At 39.4% G+C, this 17965-nt stretch overlaps 4 protein-coding genes across 6 annotated transcripts; 3 read left to right on the top strand and 1 right to left on the bottom strand.

The window, feature by feature from the left end:
• The first annotated feature begins 304 nt into the window (after positions 1 to 304).
• On the top strand, positions 305 to 3829 carry LOC137729967 (receptor-like protein EIX2). 2 transcript variants are annotated; one of them, XM_088677268.1, is made up of 2 exons: positions 305 to 825; positions 1108 to 3829. In XM_088677268.1, the coding sequence occupies exons 1-2, from the start codon at positions 483 to 485 to the stop codon at positions 3696 to 3698; spliced, it is 2934 nt and encodes a 977-aa protein (XP_088533394.1). In that variant the 5' UTR covers positions 305 to 482; the 3' UTR covers positions 3699 to 3829. The 2 variants fall into 2 exon arrangements, with proteins under 2 accessions (XP_088533394.1, XP_088533393.1); XM_088677267.1 differs by having other exon boundaries at positions 305 to 3829.
• A 958-nt stretch (positions 3830 to 4787) lies between these two features.
• On the top strand, positions 4788 to 8062 carry LOC137729464 (receptor-like protein EIX2). Its single transcript, XM_068468423.2, has one exon. It carries the CDS (start codon positions 4909 to 4911, stop codon positions 7864 to 7866), a length of 2958 nt encoding a protein of 985 aa, XP_068324524.2. The 5' UTR covers positions 4788 to 4908; the 3' UTR covers positions 7867 to 8062.
• Positions 8063 to 8680: 618 nt separating this feature from the next.
• Positions 8681 to 12255, bottom strand: DIS2 (Arp2/3 complex, 34 kD subunit p34-Arc). The gene is made up of 10 exons (XM_068468424.2): positions 11992 to 12255; positions 11838 to 11904; positions 11552 to 11759; positions 10911 to 11080; positions 10708 to 10785; positions 10349 to 10481; positions 10186 to 10277; positions 9703 to 9759; positions 9079 to 9150; positions 8681 to 8982 (listed from the first exon to the last, which is right to left on the bottom strand). Exons 1-10 carry the CDS (start codon positions 12051 to 12053, stop codon positions 8950 to 8952), a joined length of 972 nt encoding a protein of 323 aa, XP_068324525.1. The 5' UTR covers positions 12054 to 12255; the 3' UTR covers positions 8681 to 8949.
• A 776-nt stretch (positions 12256 to 13031) lies between these two features.
• Positions 13032 to 17340, top strand: LOC137730006 (Peptidase M50 family protein). 2 transcript variants are annotated; one of them, XM_068469065.2, is made up of 7 exons: positions 13032 to 13525; positions 13637 to 13784; positions 13870 to 13950; positions 14094 to 14543; positions 14634 to 14957; positions 16190 to 16355; positions 16815 to 17340. In XM_068469065.2, exons 1-6 carry the CDS (start codon positions 13083 to 13085, stop codon positions 16346 to 16348), a joined length of 1605 nt encoding a protein of 534 aa, XP_068325166.2. In that variant the 5' UTR covers positions 13032 to 13082; the 3' UTR covers positions 16349 to 16355; positions 16815 to 17340. The 2 variants fall into 2 exon arrangements, with proteins under 2 accessions (XP_068325166.2, XP_068325167.2); XM_068469066.2 differs by lacking the exon at positions 16190 to 16355 and having other exon boundaries at positions 16815 to 16952.
• The last annotated feature ends 625 nt before the right edge of the window (positions 17341 to 17965 follow it).

Here is a 17965-nt window from a genome sequence, read left to right as displayed (position 1 = left end):
GAAAAAAAGAAGAGTAAATATCTTAATATTACTTTAACTAATACCGATGTATTTGATGATAAAATCTTACACTTAATAAGTTAGGGACAATATCAATGTTGTTGGAAGTGAACATTTGGTCTGTTTTGATAATTTAACGTGGTATCAAAGTCAAACAACAGACCTGTGCCCCACGTGATGGGTGGGGATTCACCTGGCCCCGCTCGATGATGGCAGGTCCCTTGGCCTGTGTACCCACGCATAATTGTTCATGTAACAATCAATAATCATAACTCCAAAAGTCAAGAAATTGTAAACAATTCGACTACATTTGAGGGGATACAGACTTGCTTTGGCAACCGAAGTCAAGAAAAATGTGCTGAGGATTTGGATAATCTGTGCACCATTGACTTCAATATCTGTCTTTGAGCTGATTGCTGCCTCCCTACAATTTTACTTTGCATGCTTTCAGTAACCATCGGCAGCAAAGAAATCTTCGTACAATGGGTAGCTGCTATCCAAATTTCAATCTTGTTTACTATTTTCTCTTTCTGTTTACGGTCACTTCCTACATGCGGATGGGTGACGGACTTCCAAGCGGTGTGGACTCATGCATTGAGGAAGAGAGAGGAGCACTGCTCAGCTTCAAACAAAATGTTACTGATCCTTCGGGAAGGCTTTCTTCTTGGGTAGGACGCGACTGCTGTCAATGGAAAGGAATTTTGTGCAACAACCGCACGGGTCATGTTGCAAAGGTGGACCTTCGGAATACTTATCCATCTCCAGTATGGTCTGATCCCGAATATCGCTACGACAAGTTGGCTTATGAACGCTCTTTATTGTCCGGTAAGATAAATCCTTCTTTGCTTAGCTTGAAGCATTTAAATTACCTAGATTTGAGCGGGAACAGTTTCGAACTCCCTAAATTCAATGGTCTGCTTGAAAATTTGAGGTATCTTAACCTCTCCTCTGCATTATCATCTGAGGGAGCTGAGATTCCAGAGTTTATTGGAAACTTGTCGTCTTTGGAAACACTCGATCTTTCGAATAATCATTTCGAAGGGAATCCAATTCCTAAGTCTTTTGGCCAGCTTAAGAGTTTGAATTATCTTGATATCTCCTTCTCAGGTTTTCGGGGAGAAATTCCCCCTAACCTTGGAAACCTGTCAAACCTGAACCATCTTGATCTCGGGTGGAATTACTTGAAAATATCTTCCGAAAGCTTGAATTGGCTTCCTCGCCTCTCTTCCTTAACATACCTCAATCTCGACTTTCTCAATCTTCACAGCGCGGGAGCAAGTTGGCTATCTGCAGTTAACATGCTTCCTTCGCTGTTAGAGTTGCATTTGTGCCTTTGCAGAATTGAAAGGATTCCACTCTCAATCCAAAAGGTAAATATGACTTCACTTTTGGTACTTGATATGTCAATGAATTCTATCAGTTCTCCACTACCTAGCTGGTTTTCTAATCTTACTAGTCTTCGAAAACTCAATCTGAGTGGACAAGATTTCAACTATTTCACTGGTCCGATTCCTCGTGAGTTTGCAAGGCTCGTATATCTGGAAGGCCTTGATTTTTCTGGTAATGGACTCGAAGGTCATATTCCCAAACTAAACTTTTGCAAGCTAAAGACCTTAAACTTTCAAGGAAACGAATTTGATGGGGGAATTCAAGGGCTTTTGAGTGGTTTCTCAAACTGTATAGATAGTGTATTGGAATCGCTGGATTTGTCCTCTAATAAGCTGGAAGATGAGTTGCCTGACTCCCTTGGGATGCTACACAACTTGCAATATGTCAACCTCGAGTTCAACAAATTTTCAGGTGAAATCCCAGAATCTATTGGAAAGTTGTCATCCTTGAAAACTCTAAACCTCGAGTTCAACAATTTTTGGGGTAAAATCCCAGAATCTATTGGAAAGTTGTCATCCTTGAAAACTCTAAACCTCAGTTACAACAATATGATTGGACCGATTCCCGATACTTTGGGACAATTGTCCGAGCTAGTTCACCTAGATTTGTACGGGAATTCATGGGATGGCATTTTAACAGAATCTCATTTCACAAATCTCACAAGATTACGATCTATTGATGTGTCTACATATCGACCTATGTCGCTCATTGTCAAACTGACTCATGAGTGGATTCCTCCTTTCAAGCTCTACACAGTTGGCATTACAAATTGCAGTGTTGGTCCTAAGTTTCCTGCATGGCTTCAGTTGCAAACTGAACTTTCCGATGTCACCCTTCGTAGTACTGGAATCTGGGGTACCATACCAGAAGAGTGGTTGTTGAAGGTATCATTGCAGCTCAAATATTTGGATTTATCATACAATCATATCAGAGGAAGGCTTCCACTCCAACTGAAATGTCCAACTCTATATCATATAGATTTGAGCTATAATCGATTCGATGGTCCACTCCCAGTTCTGTCCGCCAATCTTACCATCTTTAATCTTGAAAGCAATTCATTTTCAGGGCCAATTCCTTCGAACATTGACCAATTGATGCCGACATTGCAAGGATTGTATCTTTCTGATAATCAGTTGGAAGGCACAATTCCACCATCCATTTGCAACTTGCAAAGCTTGTCAATCCTTTCTCTGAGAAATAATCATTTATTCGGAGAATTTCCCCAAGAATGGAGTGTGTGGCCCGGAATATTTATTGTCGACGTTGGATACAACAATCTCTCAGGTAATATGCCAAGTTCGATGGGTGTCCCAAGCTCACTTCATGTATTAAAGATGAATGATAACAATCTTGGGAGCACAATTCCTTCTTCTATATGGCGAAACTGCACTTCTTTGAGGAGTATCGATCTTGGAGGTAACAAATTTACAGGAAATATGACTTTATGGATAGGATCAAATGCACCCGACTTGTTTTTCATACGATTGCGATCCAACTTATTAAGCGGACATATCTCCGACCAGTTGTGCAATCTTCCATTTCTTGACATCCTAGACCTTAGTCACAACAACTTCTCAGGGTCCATTCCCAAGTGTTTGAAGAATATGACGTCTTTGGTGGAAGGTTTTTCCAATGCCACTGACTATGAAAGCTATATTGAGCAAGCCACATTGACGTTGAAGGGAAGGGAACTCGTATATAACAAAACTCTGTTCTTGGTGAAAAGCATCGACCTTTCATCGAATAATTTAGAAGGTGAAATCCCTGAAGAAATAACAAGCCTCATTGCTTTAAGTACCTTAAACTTGTCAAGAAATCAACTGAGGGGAAACATTCCTTTCAAGATCGGAAACTTGCGTTGGCTGGAAACTCTTGATCTCTCACACAATCACCTTTCAGGACAGATTCCTCAAAGTTTGTCTTCTTTAACCTCCTTATCTCACTTGAACTTCTCTTATAACAACTTGGCTGGAAAGATTCCTTCTGGGAACCAACTCCAGACACTCGAAGATCCCTCCATTTACAAGGGCAACCTTTTACTGTGTGGAGTTCCTCTTTCAACTAAGTGCCCAGGAGATGAGACTTTTACTGCCACAGATGCGAAAGACAGCGACGAAGATGGAAATAATAAGTTGTGGTTCTATGTCAGCATGGTACTGGGTTTCACCGTAGGCTTTTGGGGTGTTTGTGGTACATTGCTTGTGAAGAAGTCATGGAGGTATGCTTATTTTCGATTGTTCGATGACATCAAAGATAAGGTAATGCTAGCAATTGCAGTCAAAGTGGCTCGTTTTCAAAGGAAACTTTGATTCGAGAAGAAAATCTCTCAAGATTAAAATACGACAAGCCAAGTGCTAACTACCAAGTTCATGTACTACGTATTTAGTTTATCTATGAATATCATGTATGTGTAATGTACTGCAAGCTACTAAATAAATCATGTTTTTCCATATTTTCTTGAAATTTCCAGTAAGTATTCGAATACAAGTTCCATAGAAGGCAAACATCGTGCATATTTCTTTGGGGATATTTGGGAAGAAGTATGAGAAATTACGCGAATTGTAGTGTCTGCAATTTTGTTAAAAAGAGTAAATTAAATTTAATACTGGAACAATGCCTTTGAACCATGAACATATAGTGTGGAGAAATTGAAAGTTTAAGTGGAAGACGACATAGGAAAGAGAAGAAAGTTCAAAGAATATTATGATCAAATTGGAACTCAGTTGAAAGTTCAAGAGAAAGATGAGTGGAACTGGAAAATGCACACACAGACCAACTTGAAAGAACGCACCAAAAATGTCAGCTTGGCGTGCAATTCCTTTCTTTTTTTCTGTTTAGATAATTTGCACAAATTTTCCAACAAGAATACAAGTGTTCACATATAAAAAATGCAGATGCCCCCACCAAAAATTCAGTACTCTAGAGAAAGTGGGAAAAAGGCAGAGGAAGGAGAGGTAAGTTCATTGAATGAGAAGCACACAGGAAAATGCACACAGAAAGACCAACTTGAAAAGTGATATACACAAAAGTGTGAGGGAAATGTTTGAATCCGAGATACAGTGAGTTGAAAATGGCTACATTATCCGACTGCAAGGACAATCCACCATGAGCAAAACTAAATTAGACTTTATTCCTGAATTTCCACACATAATAATTATTTTTTACTACAAAGATTCAGTTATGATTAACTATTAGTGATATGCCATTTACCAAGACTTTAAGTCAATAAGTCCTGATTAGTGCTAATTAAAAATGGTTACTCGTTTCTCTTTCAGAAACCCACCAACCCAACAAAGACTTTGATGCCAAAACTTTACATGGTCGACTCTTATCTGTTTTAATCCCTATTTGCTAATCTAGTCAAATTCAGTGGACTAGCAAGTGGCAAACATGCAAGTGGATAGAACACTTGAAATCCGGCGGCTAATTTCGACCTCTCCATAAAAACTCGGTTCTTATGCTCAGTAGCCATCTGCATTTTGCACCAAACAAAGCAAAGAAAACTTGATTCTTAGAACAATGTCTAGCTTTGCAAATTTATGCAATCCCACCTATCACCTCAATATTGCCCACTGTTTGCTCCTTTTGCTTTTGGCCTCTTCATATCTACACACTCCTAGAGTCTGTCTTGGTGATGCACTTCCAACTGCCAACTGCATCGACCAAGAGAGACGTGCGCTTCTCGCCTTCAAAGAAGATCTCACTGATCCTTCCGGCAGGCTTTCTTCTTGGGTCGGTCGCGATTGCTGCCAATGGAAAGGAATTTCGTGTAACAACAACACAGGTCATGTCGAAAAGATGAGTCTCCAGAATCCATACATATATACACTATCGGTCTTTGATGCAGCGCAAGATGAGATGGAGTACTCGTCGTTGGGTGGTAAGATAAATCCTTCTTTGCTTAGCTTGAAGCATTTGAATTACTTAGACCTAAGCCGGAATGATTTTCGAGGGATTCACATTCCCGAATTCTTTGGCCAGCTAAAAAATTTGAGGTATCTCAATCTCTCCTCAGCTTCATTTGGAGGAGAGATTCCACCTCATCTTGGTAACTTGTCAAATTTGAACTATCTTGATCTCAGTGAAGAGTCTGACTACTCCTTACTTGAACTACCTTCCGAAAACTTGAATTGGCTTTCTCGTCTCTATTCCCTAAAATACCTCAATCTTGAAGGGTTGGACCTTAGCAACACAAGTTGGCTACATAATGTTAACATGCTTCCCTCCCTACTAGAATTACACTTACCATCATGCCAAATCGAAAGCCTTCCACTCTCACTCAAAAACATTAGCCTCAAATCACTTTTGGTCCTTGATATGTCGTATAATGATTTGAAGTTTCCATTTCCTGATTGGTTTTTCAGTCTTGGTAGCCTCACAAAACTTGATTTAAGTGGGAACTCGTTGATTGGTCCCTTTCCCATTGAACTTGAGAGCCTCAAATCACTCGAACACCTTCATTTATCTTTCAATGAACTTGAAGGTCGAATTCCCATGCTTGAAAATCTTTGCAGTCTAAAGACCTTAAATCTTGCCAGCAACAAATTTGATGGGGGGATTCAAGAGCTGTTCGACGGATTATCAAGTTGTCCCAATAGTAAACTCGAGTCGCTAGATTTGTCTTCTAATATGCTGCAAAGCAATTTGCCGGCGTCTTTGGGGATGCTACGCAATTTGAAGTATCTCAGCCTCTACAACAATCTTATGAATGGGTTTATTCCTGAAAGTTTAGGGCAACTCCCTGAGCTAGTTCATCTCGATCTGTCATTCAACTCGTGGGTAAGCATTTTAACTGAATCCCATTTCATGAACCTCACAAAATTGAAATACTTTGCATTAGGCAGAGTGGATCAATACCCAACTCTACCTATTCACCTCAGTTTCAATGTGTCTTATAATTGGGTACCTCCTTTCATGCTTCACACAATCAACATTGGGTACTGTAAAGTAGGTCCAGCCTTTGGGGTATGGCTTCAATCTCAAACTGAACTAGTCTTTGTCAAACTTCGGGGTACTGGGATCTCCGATTCTATACCAAAGCACTGGTTCTTGAAACTATCTTCCAAGGTCGAATATTTGGATTTATCTTACAACCAAATCACTGGAAACCTTCCATTAGAATTGAATTTTCGGAATACTCTAATTTTGGATGTGAGTAACAATCGAATTGATGGGCCATTCCCACTTTGGTCTGGTAACCACGTGATCCGGCTTGAGCTTAAAATGAATTCATTTTTCGGGCACATTCCTTCGAATTTGGACGAAAGGTTTCCAAAACTGGTGGCATTGTATCTCGCGGAGAATCGCTTGAATGGTACTATTCCAAGCTCCATTTGCAACATGCAAAACTTGCTAGTCCTTTCGCTGAGAAACAATGAGTTATCAGGAGAATTTCCTCAAAAATGGAGTCAGTTGCATGAGATCTTGGTCATAGATGCTGCACACAACAATCTCTCAGGCAAACTTCCTAGTTCGATTGGTGTCCCGGGCGCTCTTCTCGGGTTGAAGCTGAACAACAACAACTTCGATGGTGAAATTCCTCTTTCCTTGCAAAATTGCACTTCTCTGAGGCATATTGATCTCGGAGATAACAAATTCACTGGAAAAATACCTTCATGGATAGGATCAAAGGTGCCACTGGTATCGATCTTACGACTGCGGTCCAATTTTTTCAGCGGAGAAGTCCCCCAACAGTTGTGCAATCTTGGCTACCTTCATATCCTAGACCTTGCACACAACAACTTTTCAGGGACTATTCCTAAGTGCTTGAATAAACTGAGTGCTCTGACGCATGGAAATTTCAGTGCTTATGACTTGTATGCTTATTATGACCAAGAAACATCAGTGGTGAAAGTAAGACAACTCGACTATCAGCCGCAGACTATAATGTTCGTAAGAAGCATTGATCTTTCATCGAATAACCTCGAAGGTGAAATCCCTGAAGAAATATCCAGCCTCGCTCAACTGCATAACTTGAACTTGTCGATGAACCAATTGAGAGGAAGCATTCCATCAAAGATTGGGAACTTGCAGTTGCTCGAAGCTCTTGATCTTTCGATCAACCACCTTTCAGGAGAGATTCCTCAAAGTATTTCACTTCCGACGTTCTTGTCTCACTTGAACTTGTCTTATAACAACTTGACTGGTAGAATTCCTTCGGGCAACCAGCTTCAGACACTCATGGATCCATCCATTTACGAGGGTAACCAGTTGCTGTGTGGGGTTCCTCTTTCAACCAAGTGTCCCGGAGATGATCACACTCCTACAAAAGACAATGATCATGAAGATGGAAATGATAAGTTTTGGTTCTACGTTAGCATGGCACTTGGATTTATCGTAGGTTTTTGGGGTGTCTGTGGCACATTAGTTGTCAAGAAGACATGGAGGTATGCTTATTTTGGATGGTTCGATGCCATTAAAGATAAGGTACTGCTAGCAATTGCAGTGCAAAAAGCTCGTTTTCAAAGGAAGTTTTGATTAGAGTAGAAATATGAATGTTGTCCTTGAACTCCGAAAATTTTAAATAACTACAAAATACATGTACTGTGTGATTTTTATTTTTTGTTCTTCCTTGTGTTGGAATTTACGAATGTACTTGCACTGGATGTTTGATGAATAAGTTTGGAATATTGCTAGTATTAAAAAAACATATGATCCTCAATTGCATTGCCAATTGCCTCTCTCTTCTCTCTTCCAAACCCTTTCCACCAAATACTAATTGGTGTGCCAAGACTTCCACGGCCACCCATATCATTCCATAGAAAAATTCGTATTTCCTATTAGTGAATAACAAATAAGAAAACGACGAGTGTAACAATGGCTATTTTATGATACTTCTGGTAGGCTTTCGTTTGGGTGGGCCATGATTGACTATTTTACAATGACTATTCCCTATTAGTGTGTCACAAACACGCCCTATTACAGCCAAATGAAATAATACAATTGATTGGACACTCGAAATGTATTCATGTTGTATATGCTATGGTTATGGTCCAACTATTCTAGCAGACATATTTCCCAACATTTGCAATCTTCGGCAACTTCTTATCCTCGCTTGACCTTAGTCTTCATATGTTAAAGACATAGTGGAGGACATAAGATAACACTTGCAATCGCGTTGAAAGTGGCCCATTTCAAAAAGATTTTTTTTCTCTGAGTTTGAGAGTACCATGCATATGTGGTGTTTTTTACGTTCTGCTTTGTGTCTTTTGTACTTGCAATCTATGATACAAATAAAGGAACTCTATCTTTCAAAAGATGTTCCCACAGACATTTATGTATTAACCTGGAATTAAATAAAAATTCTAGTTTGTACTTATCAATCGCATAATAATATATGAGACCATCCAATGTTGCAATTTAACAAAATAACGATTTGTTCATAAAGTACATAAGCGCACGTATATATTCTTCTCTTTTACACTTCTAGAGAAATCACATACCACTTGTTCTTGCATCAACAATGGTTCTCTAATATCTTCGAGCAATTCGTTTGACGACATTCTTTCTTGAGGTCCGGTAGGAGCATGTCCCTTTTACCATCTGGTTACCATGCCCTTTTTAGCTTGAGTTGGTCCTGGCTTCCTTCAGGCTCTACAATGCAACGCATTAAGAGAAATCCATCTTTCAGCAAGAGTAGACCGATTTCATCACTATGGTTTTTGAAAAAGCATTAAATTGATTACAAACCAGCCGTTTGAAGGATCTACTTTGAGCAGCGTTCTTTCCATCTTCCATGCCGGGTTTAGCACGATCAAGAGCCTGAGGGAAAAAAAAAATGTAGATTTTAAACATTTGTCAATGCAACCGGGTAAAACGGCAGAGAACTTATCTGCCGCACTATAATAGACTAAAGTAAAATGCTGTATTACAGAATGCAAACTAAGCTCAGACTCAACACAGTTTGTCTCCCCAGTCCTAAAAACCAATCCTCTACATTTGGCTCCGTGTCTTCGCATCATTTGAGGCTATGAGTTTCCATTTGTGCTATTTCATTTCAGATGGGATTCATTGCAAACTAGGGATCAAACCTAAGTAAAAGAATAGCTGTGTTCGATCTCTTTGCTTGTGATACAAAATACTGATCGGTCAAGTTAACAAAACATGTGCATGTACTGAGAGAGGGAGAAGGCGAGGGTGGAAGATGGGGAAAAAAATTCCATTTTTCATTCAAGATCTCTTTTCTCAGGGTAAAATCAATTTAAAAATTTTAGAACATTGGGGTTTTAATATAGAACCACTCAAGATATTATCAAGCAACCGAAGAAATTGAGATACTGTAGCTTAAACTATACTGGAAAAGGAAAATACTACCTCAATCAAAGATTCCACGCGACGTCTCATCCTTGTATGCATGAAACCCTCTGAACACTGCAAAAGAATATGCACAAAAGGAGATTGAGATCAAACATATCAAATGAAGAAATACATACATATTAATCAGTGAAGACATAGTGCGCTTCCAAGCAGCAATCATAGTCAGTATGTTATAGACGGACAGAGATGGACAGACAAAAAAGTTGTGCAGGACAAGCACTAATAGCATGAAAAAGTTGGTCCAACATTACTAATAAATGAAGTAAACAAGAACGATGGCCTGCAAACAAGAGTAAATCAGACAAAGCAAAAACATGTACAACAAAGAAAAAAAATCTTACTTCCTGCACATAAGCTACTAACTTTATAAGATTTCCAGATCATACCATATCCAGTTATCAATAGAAAGTAGTATGGCATAATTTGTTCAGTTGATGAGGACAAAAGGTGGAAGTAACAAGTTTAGGGGAAAAAGGTCACCTTAACATGGTAACTAACATAAGCATGAAAAGTTGATAAACTCCAAACTGTTCGATCCAATTTCTTGCCTTCCACGTGACGAGGGAAAATAACTGCATTGGTACACCGTACATTTTATTAAAGTGAAAAATAAAAAACAAACTGCCCATTTCCCTGACATTACCAAAAGTGACAAATCCTGCATTGGCAGACAGTGCTTCAGTGGGAGCTTCCTTTAGTTCTAAAGGAGGGGTAGGAGACCACAAACAAGGAGGGGCGCTATTAAGTCCAGCAGCACGTCTTGCTTCCACAAATTCCTAAATGGTAATAAAGCCATCACACTTAGCAATTAAAACACATCAAAACAAGAGTGTATAGATCCAAGGCAGCATAGCTTGAAGGTAGCAGACTTCAACAAGCTAGCATTATCGAAGGTATCTAGCAAACCTTATTAGCTTCATCAACATATAATTAATAGACTTCACATTCTCTTCCCGGGTAAAAAATTCATATTTCCAATTTAAGATCATATACTTATCAAACCTGCAAGAAGGAAGTTGCAAGAACAATATCTATAGAGTCCTTGAATCTCATCGGGAACACTACAGTGACTTTGTCTACCTGCAAAAAACATCGCAAGGTTTATCAGAATAAGGTTTCAACAGCTCTCTAAGTAGCTAAAGTGCAAAACATAAAAGCAACGAAGAGCAAAATGATAATTTGTTAGCCTTAATATGTAAGTTTACCTGAGGAATAAGGAAAAAGGACTCGTTTGGTCGATGCAAAAGAGCGACAAGCCCATCAGTATTGGACGCAACATTCCTTGCACCAAGCTTCTTCAGAACCCCTCGCAATGGAGCGCCTAGCACCACTTCTCTTACAGATGCAATCTTTAGCAAAAGAGCATGTCTGTACTCTACGCAAAATCGCATTCACATAACAAAGTGAAAAAAAAAAGAAAAAGGAAAACTTGGAAGTCAGCCAAAAAAATCAATAGATAAATATATAAAATTGGAATGTATAAGAAAAAGGAACGCCCGAAAGAGGATAATCTAGTAGAATAGAATCCAAAGCAACCCAAATAAAGCGAGACAATGTTCGGTTTTACACCAATGGACCAAGCAGTCCAATAAGGGTTTTATACCGATGAACCAAGCAAGTCCAAGAAGCTAAGGTTATCTGGAAACAAGCCAATCTTGTCCAACAAGCTAAATGCATACTAAAACACAAAAACTTCGAAAATAATATTAGCAACTAGAAAAAACACCCCGACGACTATTATTCATTGCCTTGACTGGCTTTAACAAGATCTCATAAATGTTTTGAAAACATATATCCATGGCAATGGCAAGCTTTATAATGACCTTAGAAAAGGAATTCGTTGAACCTTCATCTGGAGGAAGTTTGTTGAGATTGAGCTTCAAGGTAAGATTAAACCCATCTCTTGGAGGGTCAAGAATTTGAACCACCGAGCCGTATGCAGCCTTTATAGCCTCTATAGCTCCGGAGGGAAGGCCGCCCACGAACACAGTTTCCGGAGGCGGAGTCGGTAGCGATACCGAAAGCAACAATATATGTGGGTTCTTCATCGTCACCTGCATAACATCAATGCCATTACGCAACCCGTCCAACCAAAACTGTTCAAAATCCGAAATTGAATTCTGGGTTATCACCTGAATGTGGTAACGAACGTCGTCGAACTCGGCCCAGTGGTAGTCCGCCTCCACCGCCTTCTCGATGCTGCAAAACCATACAAAAATGAGAGGGTGACAATGAGGAAGAAGAAAAGGAAGAAATTGGACCGTTGAATTGGGAAAAGGAACGAACTTTTGGAGGCGATTGAGCAAGGTGTCGAGGAGAAATCTTGAGTGGGACTGCAACAGAATCATTGGGACTGAATTGGGTTTGAAGATTTGAGGGTTTTTGTGACGTCTGTGGCCTCTGCTCTCAGTATCTGTGCGTGGGATAGAGAGCTCAGAAAATGCAGAAATGGCCGAGATGGATCTGCACTTGAGAATTTGACATGGCGTGTCGCTCAGGGAGTCTGCAGTTCCAACAGCGTCAAAGTCTTTGGCTTTTACCTTTTTTTTTTCCTTCAACTTTTACCTCTCTTTTTTTGCTATTTGGTCCTTTTGGAATTTGGATGCCGGAATGGTACCCTAATTCTTTCCTATATTCCAAATTCCCACCCTCTCTTCTTATCGTTATGCCACTTTGTGCAGTTGCTCTTGGCTTCATATGTCCATGGGACATTCTGTCAAACATTTTCTTTCTTTTAGACATTCTTGTCAAACATTATTTCAAACACATCGCTTTCAATAATTCTGTTTTGAATTTACAATAATTTCTACTAAATTTAATCAGATATATAGAATTCAAGCATTTATGAGAACAAAACACTTGTTATTTTACCTAAAATTGTGACATTTCAAATTTCAACATGTGATTATCTATGATTTTGCCGTTTAGTAATAGATCTTATAATGAATTAAACTGTGAAATTTTCACCAATTAGTTACTCGTCTAGTAATATCATCTCTTCTCAATGTCAAAACCTCCACTCTTTTAATTTAAAAAACTTTAAATTTCTGATTTGAGAAAATGATGTAATTTTCCAAAAACTTAGTTAATGGTAAGTTGAAAATGCCTATAAAATTTAGGGACAAACTAGCAGAGCATCCCATCTAAAATAAAGGACTTTAGGGAAAAATTGAGTGAATTTTAGAATTTTAATCACCAAATTAAAAAAAATGAGAGTGAGTTTTACACACCTTTCTAATTTTTTTACACAATCATATTTAATTTTAATCGTCAATTTTGTTCCATTTATTTAATCCAACCACCGTAAATAAATAAGGTTGACCAAATTACAAAAGGGGGGAACTTGGTCTTTGAGAGGTGAAAGGAACCGAAAAACAATGGAAGGGAGGCGAGTGAGAAGGTTCAGATCAAGATCACAACCTCACACTCATCGCAGTCTTCTACCCCTTCACTCCCCCGCAAACTCATCTCCGCCGCCTCCTCCTTCCTCGACCACCGTCTCCTGCTGCTACTGCGACTTCAAATTCTGGGCTTTCAACCAACCCCTCTTCCATTTCGGCAAGACCCATTGCCGGATTCTCAGGGCTTGGTTCTCCGTCGGTGTTGGATTCGGTTTAACCTTGCTCTTCTCCGCCTCCCTCCTCCTCATATGGGAGCTCGGCAGAGCTCTCAATCTCTTCCATGGAAGCTTCTTCGTCGACTTGGCAGCGAGATTTTTCTCCTCCTTCGGCACCTCAATCGCCGACGCAGCCTATGTTATCACCGCCACCGTGATTTCAGTCGCTGTCCACGAACTGGGTCATGCTCTCGCGGCCGCAAGGTCTCTCCTTGTCCTGTTTCTTTCTTAGTCCTAACCTTTTATGCATTTGGTGCTTTTTGGGTTTTTGTTTTTGATTATTCTGAAGCGAAACGTAGGCTTGATTGCAAGCAGTGAGTGCCTGCAAATGGAGTATGTTGCTGTGTTCGTTGCGTTTCTGTTTCCCGGTGCTCTGGTGGCTTTCGATTCGGAGTCTCTGCATCAGTTGTCTTGTTTTGCTGCTCTGCGGATATATTGTGCTGGAATTTGGCACAACGCAGTGGTATGCTTACTTGCGTTTTGGTTATTTATCGAAAGGGTTAATTTGTTTGCAGAATTGAATGCTGATTTGTATTCGAATTTCGCAGTGTTGTGCGGCTTGTGGGTTCGCCTTACTACTCCTGCCCTTCATCTTGTTTCCGTTTTACGTACATGGTGACAGCCCCATGGTACATCACTGACTACTAGCGTATTGAATTGTATAATGAATTCATGTTATGTTTTTGTGACAATGTCGATATCAAAATGGTCCGAAAGGAATACAATTTTGATCACCTGTTTGTTTCTATATTTTGTGATTGTCTGGAAATAGGTTTTGGGTGTACCTTCTACATCGCCTTTGTCCGGTTACTTGTCACCTGGTGATGTGATTGTGTCGGTGGATGGTGTACCTATCCATAATGTCCAAGAATGGATGGAGATGACATCTCTGATAAATCAATTGGCACTTGGAGATAGAAACCATTCCATAGATGTCCCAGGCTTTGGGACAGCCAATAGAAGGAAGGGGTACTGTGTGCCTAATTCTATGATGGAAGAAAGCAAGCAGATTATCATAGCTGATAACCAGTCTTCTTGTCCCAATGATCTTACTGCATTTACAACTGTTCCCTGTGCTTATGCAAGCTTGTTAGGTGATGATCATCCAATTAGTATTGAGAAAGCCCACTGCTTGAATGCCAAGGATGTGATCAAACTTAATAAGTGCGGTGACGGATGGGCGGCGATTATAACAAATGGCAGCAACTGCATATGTTCAGAGGTCGGTATCTTGTTGTTTGCAAAAGATGCAATTTTAGGAATTCAGTCACTTGTTTCAATGCAAATAAATTCAATTTGTTGATGCCTATAGGACGAGTCCTGCTCAAGTCCAATTCCAATTCCAGGCTTGGTATGGGTTGAGGTCACATATTCAAGGCCCTATTCTCTGGAATGCTTGCGAGTTAGAAGAAAATCTTTTGTGGATTCAAGAACATCTGAAGGCATGGAATCTAACTGTGGCGGGACTTTTGTGTTTGTTGGGGACATTATCTTCATGGCACGCTCAGTTCAGTTAACTGCATATCGACCTCGCCGATCATTTCCCTTGGTTACATATCTTCCAAATGTACTAGAGAGGATTTTGATATGCACATTCCAAGTCTCTCTAACACTTGCCCTTCTCAACAGTTTGCCCGTAAGTTTTTTATTTATTTTATTTATTCTACTATTGTCTTATTAAGATTTTTCAAGCCTGATCAGAACCCTGCATGACCATGGATATCAAAATTGAATGTCCATGCATGCATACCGTCTGGCTTGCAGAGGGATTATTTGAGGAAGGTTTTGTAAGGCCTAGGAACCAATAGTATTTAATCACGTAGATATTAACCTCAAATTCCACATTTCCTCTGCGAAATTACCTCACATGGCTAGCAGTAGGCTTATTTGCTGCTAAGAGCATGGAGATCTATTTGATCAATGCCCTGCTCTTTCTTCCACTCCATAAGCACCAAAAGATATACAAAGATACCATCAATAGAACCTGAGTGTAACCCAGACTGCTCCAAACAGAGAAAAGACAACACAATACCCGTGCTTATCTAATAATGCTTTTAGCCACATCAGATCCATGCAAATATAGACTTTTTTTTTTTTTTTTTATGAAATTAAGGCCTTCCTATCACCCTTAGTCGGCCATAACATTGTAAATTTAGCCTAAAAGATTCCCCAAGAGAAACAAGTTTGGTCTCATATTCTTCCTGTTAAGGTGGTCCTATTCTGTGCAGCCTAAGATGCTGTTAGTTGAGCTTACTTTGAGAATGATCTGGCTGAGGTTGTTCATGTACGTGAGGCCAAAATTCATCCCGATGAGCTTGGGCTAAGCCTAGCTCAGTTGTTATAAGCCTGCTCCAACTTTTACCCTGATTAATCCATCAAGCTGACCATGGGCTGACTGTAGTGGTGGCAAATCAACCCATTGGGTTGTTAATGGGTACCCGTTAAGACCCGTTTAATTTGATATCACCTTAATATAGAGGTGAGATTGGTAGTGGTGGTGATAGTGTAAGATGAAATCAAACTAAATGGGTCTCAATGGGTACTCATTAGCAACCCAATGGGTCGATTTGCCACCTCTAGGCTGAGATCTTTCTTTGTGGTCTTAGCATGACCAAGCCAGTTCAAGACTAAAGTTTAGTTCTGCTTGTCCCGTGATAGGTTTTGGGATGCTTTAGCCTTTAGTATTGCTATCATTTTCATTCAGTTTAGTACCTCCTAAGTTTGTACAATTTGGGAGTGAATTAATGTTGGCGTAGTGTCTATTCAGCTGAACCACTTACATTGTCTGTGGTCGGTACATAAACAACGATACAAGTTGTGCTATTTCGTCAGTCATCAAGTGTTTTTTGCTAAAATTATATTTTGTAGGTGTACTTTCTGGATGGAGAATCTATTTTAGAGTCGACTCTTTGTCACTTTGCTTTTCTGTGCCAAAGGAAGAGAAGGAAAGTTCTTCAAGTTTGCCTTTTGATGGGAACACTCGTTTCAGTCCTAGCCTTCTTTAGGATCGCTTTGTATACTTTGTAAGCCATAGGTAAGCAGTGTGATATTTTTTTATTAATGTGAAAACTACCACGTAGCTTTATATATGCTCGTTTTATATTATAGAATGTTGTTTATGTGACATATGAGCTTCAGGATGAATGTAATTCATTATCTATCATGTGACAAAAGTTTGTTACTCAATCTGGACTATAAAATTACATTTGTTACGATACAAGCTTACAAGATAAAGTTATACAGTACACTAACTAGTTGACCTAATGGATTTCTAATGGATGTGGAATTTTGACTGGGTGGATGTGATATGCATTCTTGTGAATATTAATTACCAGGGGCAACTTATACTAAGTTTACTTAAGCTTTCAATGTAATTGGAGCATCAACTTCTCCTTGTTCGTAGTCTGTTTACAATGAAATACATGTCGGGAAGGCTATCCTTGTTAGGGTATGTGCCTTCCATTTCTCACTTTTATTTCTCATTCATACACAGTGACCCTTGGCCTTAGAGAAAGCACGGAGAAGCTCAAAATCCCTGAAGTTGCTGCATGTCCATTTTCAATGGCATTATCGTTATAGAGAGCAAAACACATTTTCTCTGATGCCTCACACTTTACCTAGGAAGGTTGTGCTTCAGGCTATGAGAAACAAGTTACTGAAGCTGAGCCTTTCCTGATGAATAGTGAGCGGGGGGGCATCAAACCATCGGCTGGCCTTGGTATTCCACTTTGTTCCATCAAATCCGTGAGTTATGTAGTCTAGAAGATAGATCAAGGTTACTCGGAGGATTTAACTTGTTCAACCGTCTGTGGGATCCTCAATAGAACGAAGAAACGCTGGTGCGTTTGTCATTTTATCTGGGAACAACCCAGTTCAGTTTTGGTGGCTTACGATCAATTTGTACACATAGATCGTAAAACGATTTAAGCTTATTGGTTTTCATTTTTCTGGAACAATATAATGAAGAACCTTGTTTGTACATTCTGGTTGCTTCCAATAAAATCCCAAATTTTATGTGATGCATTTGGAGGCAGAGCCCAAGTTTTCATTTGATGCATGGCTTTGCTTTTATGGATGCAGCTGTGCATTCAGACTTTAACGAGGGCCTTATTTTTTTTGTTTTTTTTTTTGGGTTTACAGCCTTTGAACGAAATTGATAGAGTTGGTTGATACATTCACAATTTGATCGAAATTTCATGAACGAGAAGATAATTACCGTTAGACTAAGAGTTAGTTGTTATGTAGGACGTTATTCAGCCAATGGAAGTAAAATAAAGAAGAAGAAAAAGGCCCAAAAGAACATGCCTTTCTCCCAACAAAATGATAAGAGGTATTGGTTTTCAGCCCACCAATGGATCCACCCAGGCAAAAGCAGATGGTGGGAAAAGCTGTAAAGCTGTAGGGGTTGCAAAATGTGGGAATCCAATGAACCTTTTGAAAGATATAAAGAAGGTTGTCAAGTTTTTCAAATCATATAAATATTTAATTATTCATGATTCAAATCATATAAATATTTAATTATTCATGAACAGAAGTAGAGATTGTTGTGCTTCTTGTTGTTAAGCCTAAATTTGGTCATCAAGCATGAAAGCAGCAGGCCACTATTCTGGGTTGACACCACCACCTACCTTGGATTTCAACTGT

The sequence above is a fragment of the Pyrus communis genome, chromosome 10, assembly GCF_041283825.1.
Source record: "Pyrus communis isolate YQ-2024b chromosome 10, ASM4128382v1, whole genome shotgun sequence".
Taxonomy (NCBI): domain Eukaryota; kingdom Viridiplantae; phylum Streptophyta; class Magnoliopsida; order Rosales; family Rosaceae; genus Pyrus; species Pyrus communis.
This window is presented reverse-complemented; position numbering and strand designations above follow the sequence as displayed.

Excerpts from the sequence above, each read along its gene's own strand:
- LOC137729967 (XM_088677267.1), top strand. The coding sequence starts at position 483 with ATGGGTAGCTGCTATCCAAATTTCAATCTTGTTTACTATTTTCTCTTT.
- LOC137729464 (XM_068468423.2), top strand. The coding sequence starts at position 4,909 with ATGTCTAGCTTTGCAAATTTATGCAATCCCACCTATCACCTCAATATT.
- DIS2 (XM_068468424.2), bottom strand. The coding sequence starts at position 12,053 with ATGATTCTGTTGCAGTCCCACTCAAGATTTCTCCTCGACACCTTGCTC. Across the intron at positions 10,278-10,348 it reads TGCAGGATTTGTCACTTTTG|TTATTTTCCCTCGTCACGTG; the intron begins GTAATGTCAGGG and ends GTACCAATGCAG. Across the intron at positions 9,760-10,185 it reads ATGTTAGTTACCATGTTAAG|TGTTCAGAGGGTTTCATGCA; the intron begins GTGACCTTTTTC and ends ATTCTTTTGCAG.
- LOC137730006 (XM_068469065.2), top strand. The coding sequence starts at position 13,083 with ATGGAAGGGAGGCGAGTGAGAAGGTTCAGATCAAGATCACAACCTCAC. Across the intron at positions 13,785-13,869 it reads GAATTTGGCACAACGCAGTG|TGTTGTGCGGCTTGTGGGTT; the intron begins GTATGCTTACTT and ends CGAATTTCGCAG. Across the intron at positions 14,958-16,189 it reads CCCTTCTCAACAGTTTGCCC|GTGTACTTTCTGGATGGAGA; the intron begins GTAAGTTTTTTA and ends TATATTTTGTAG.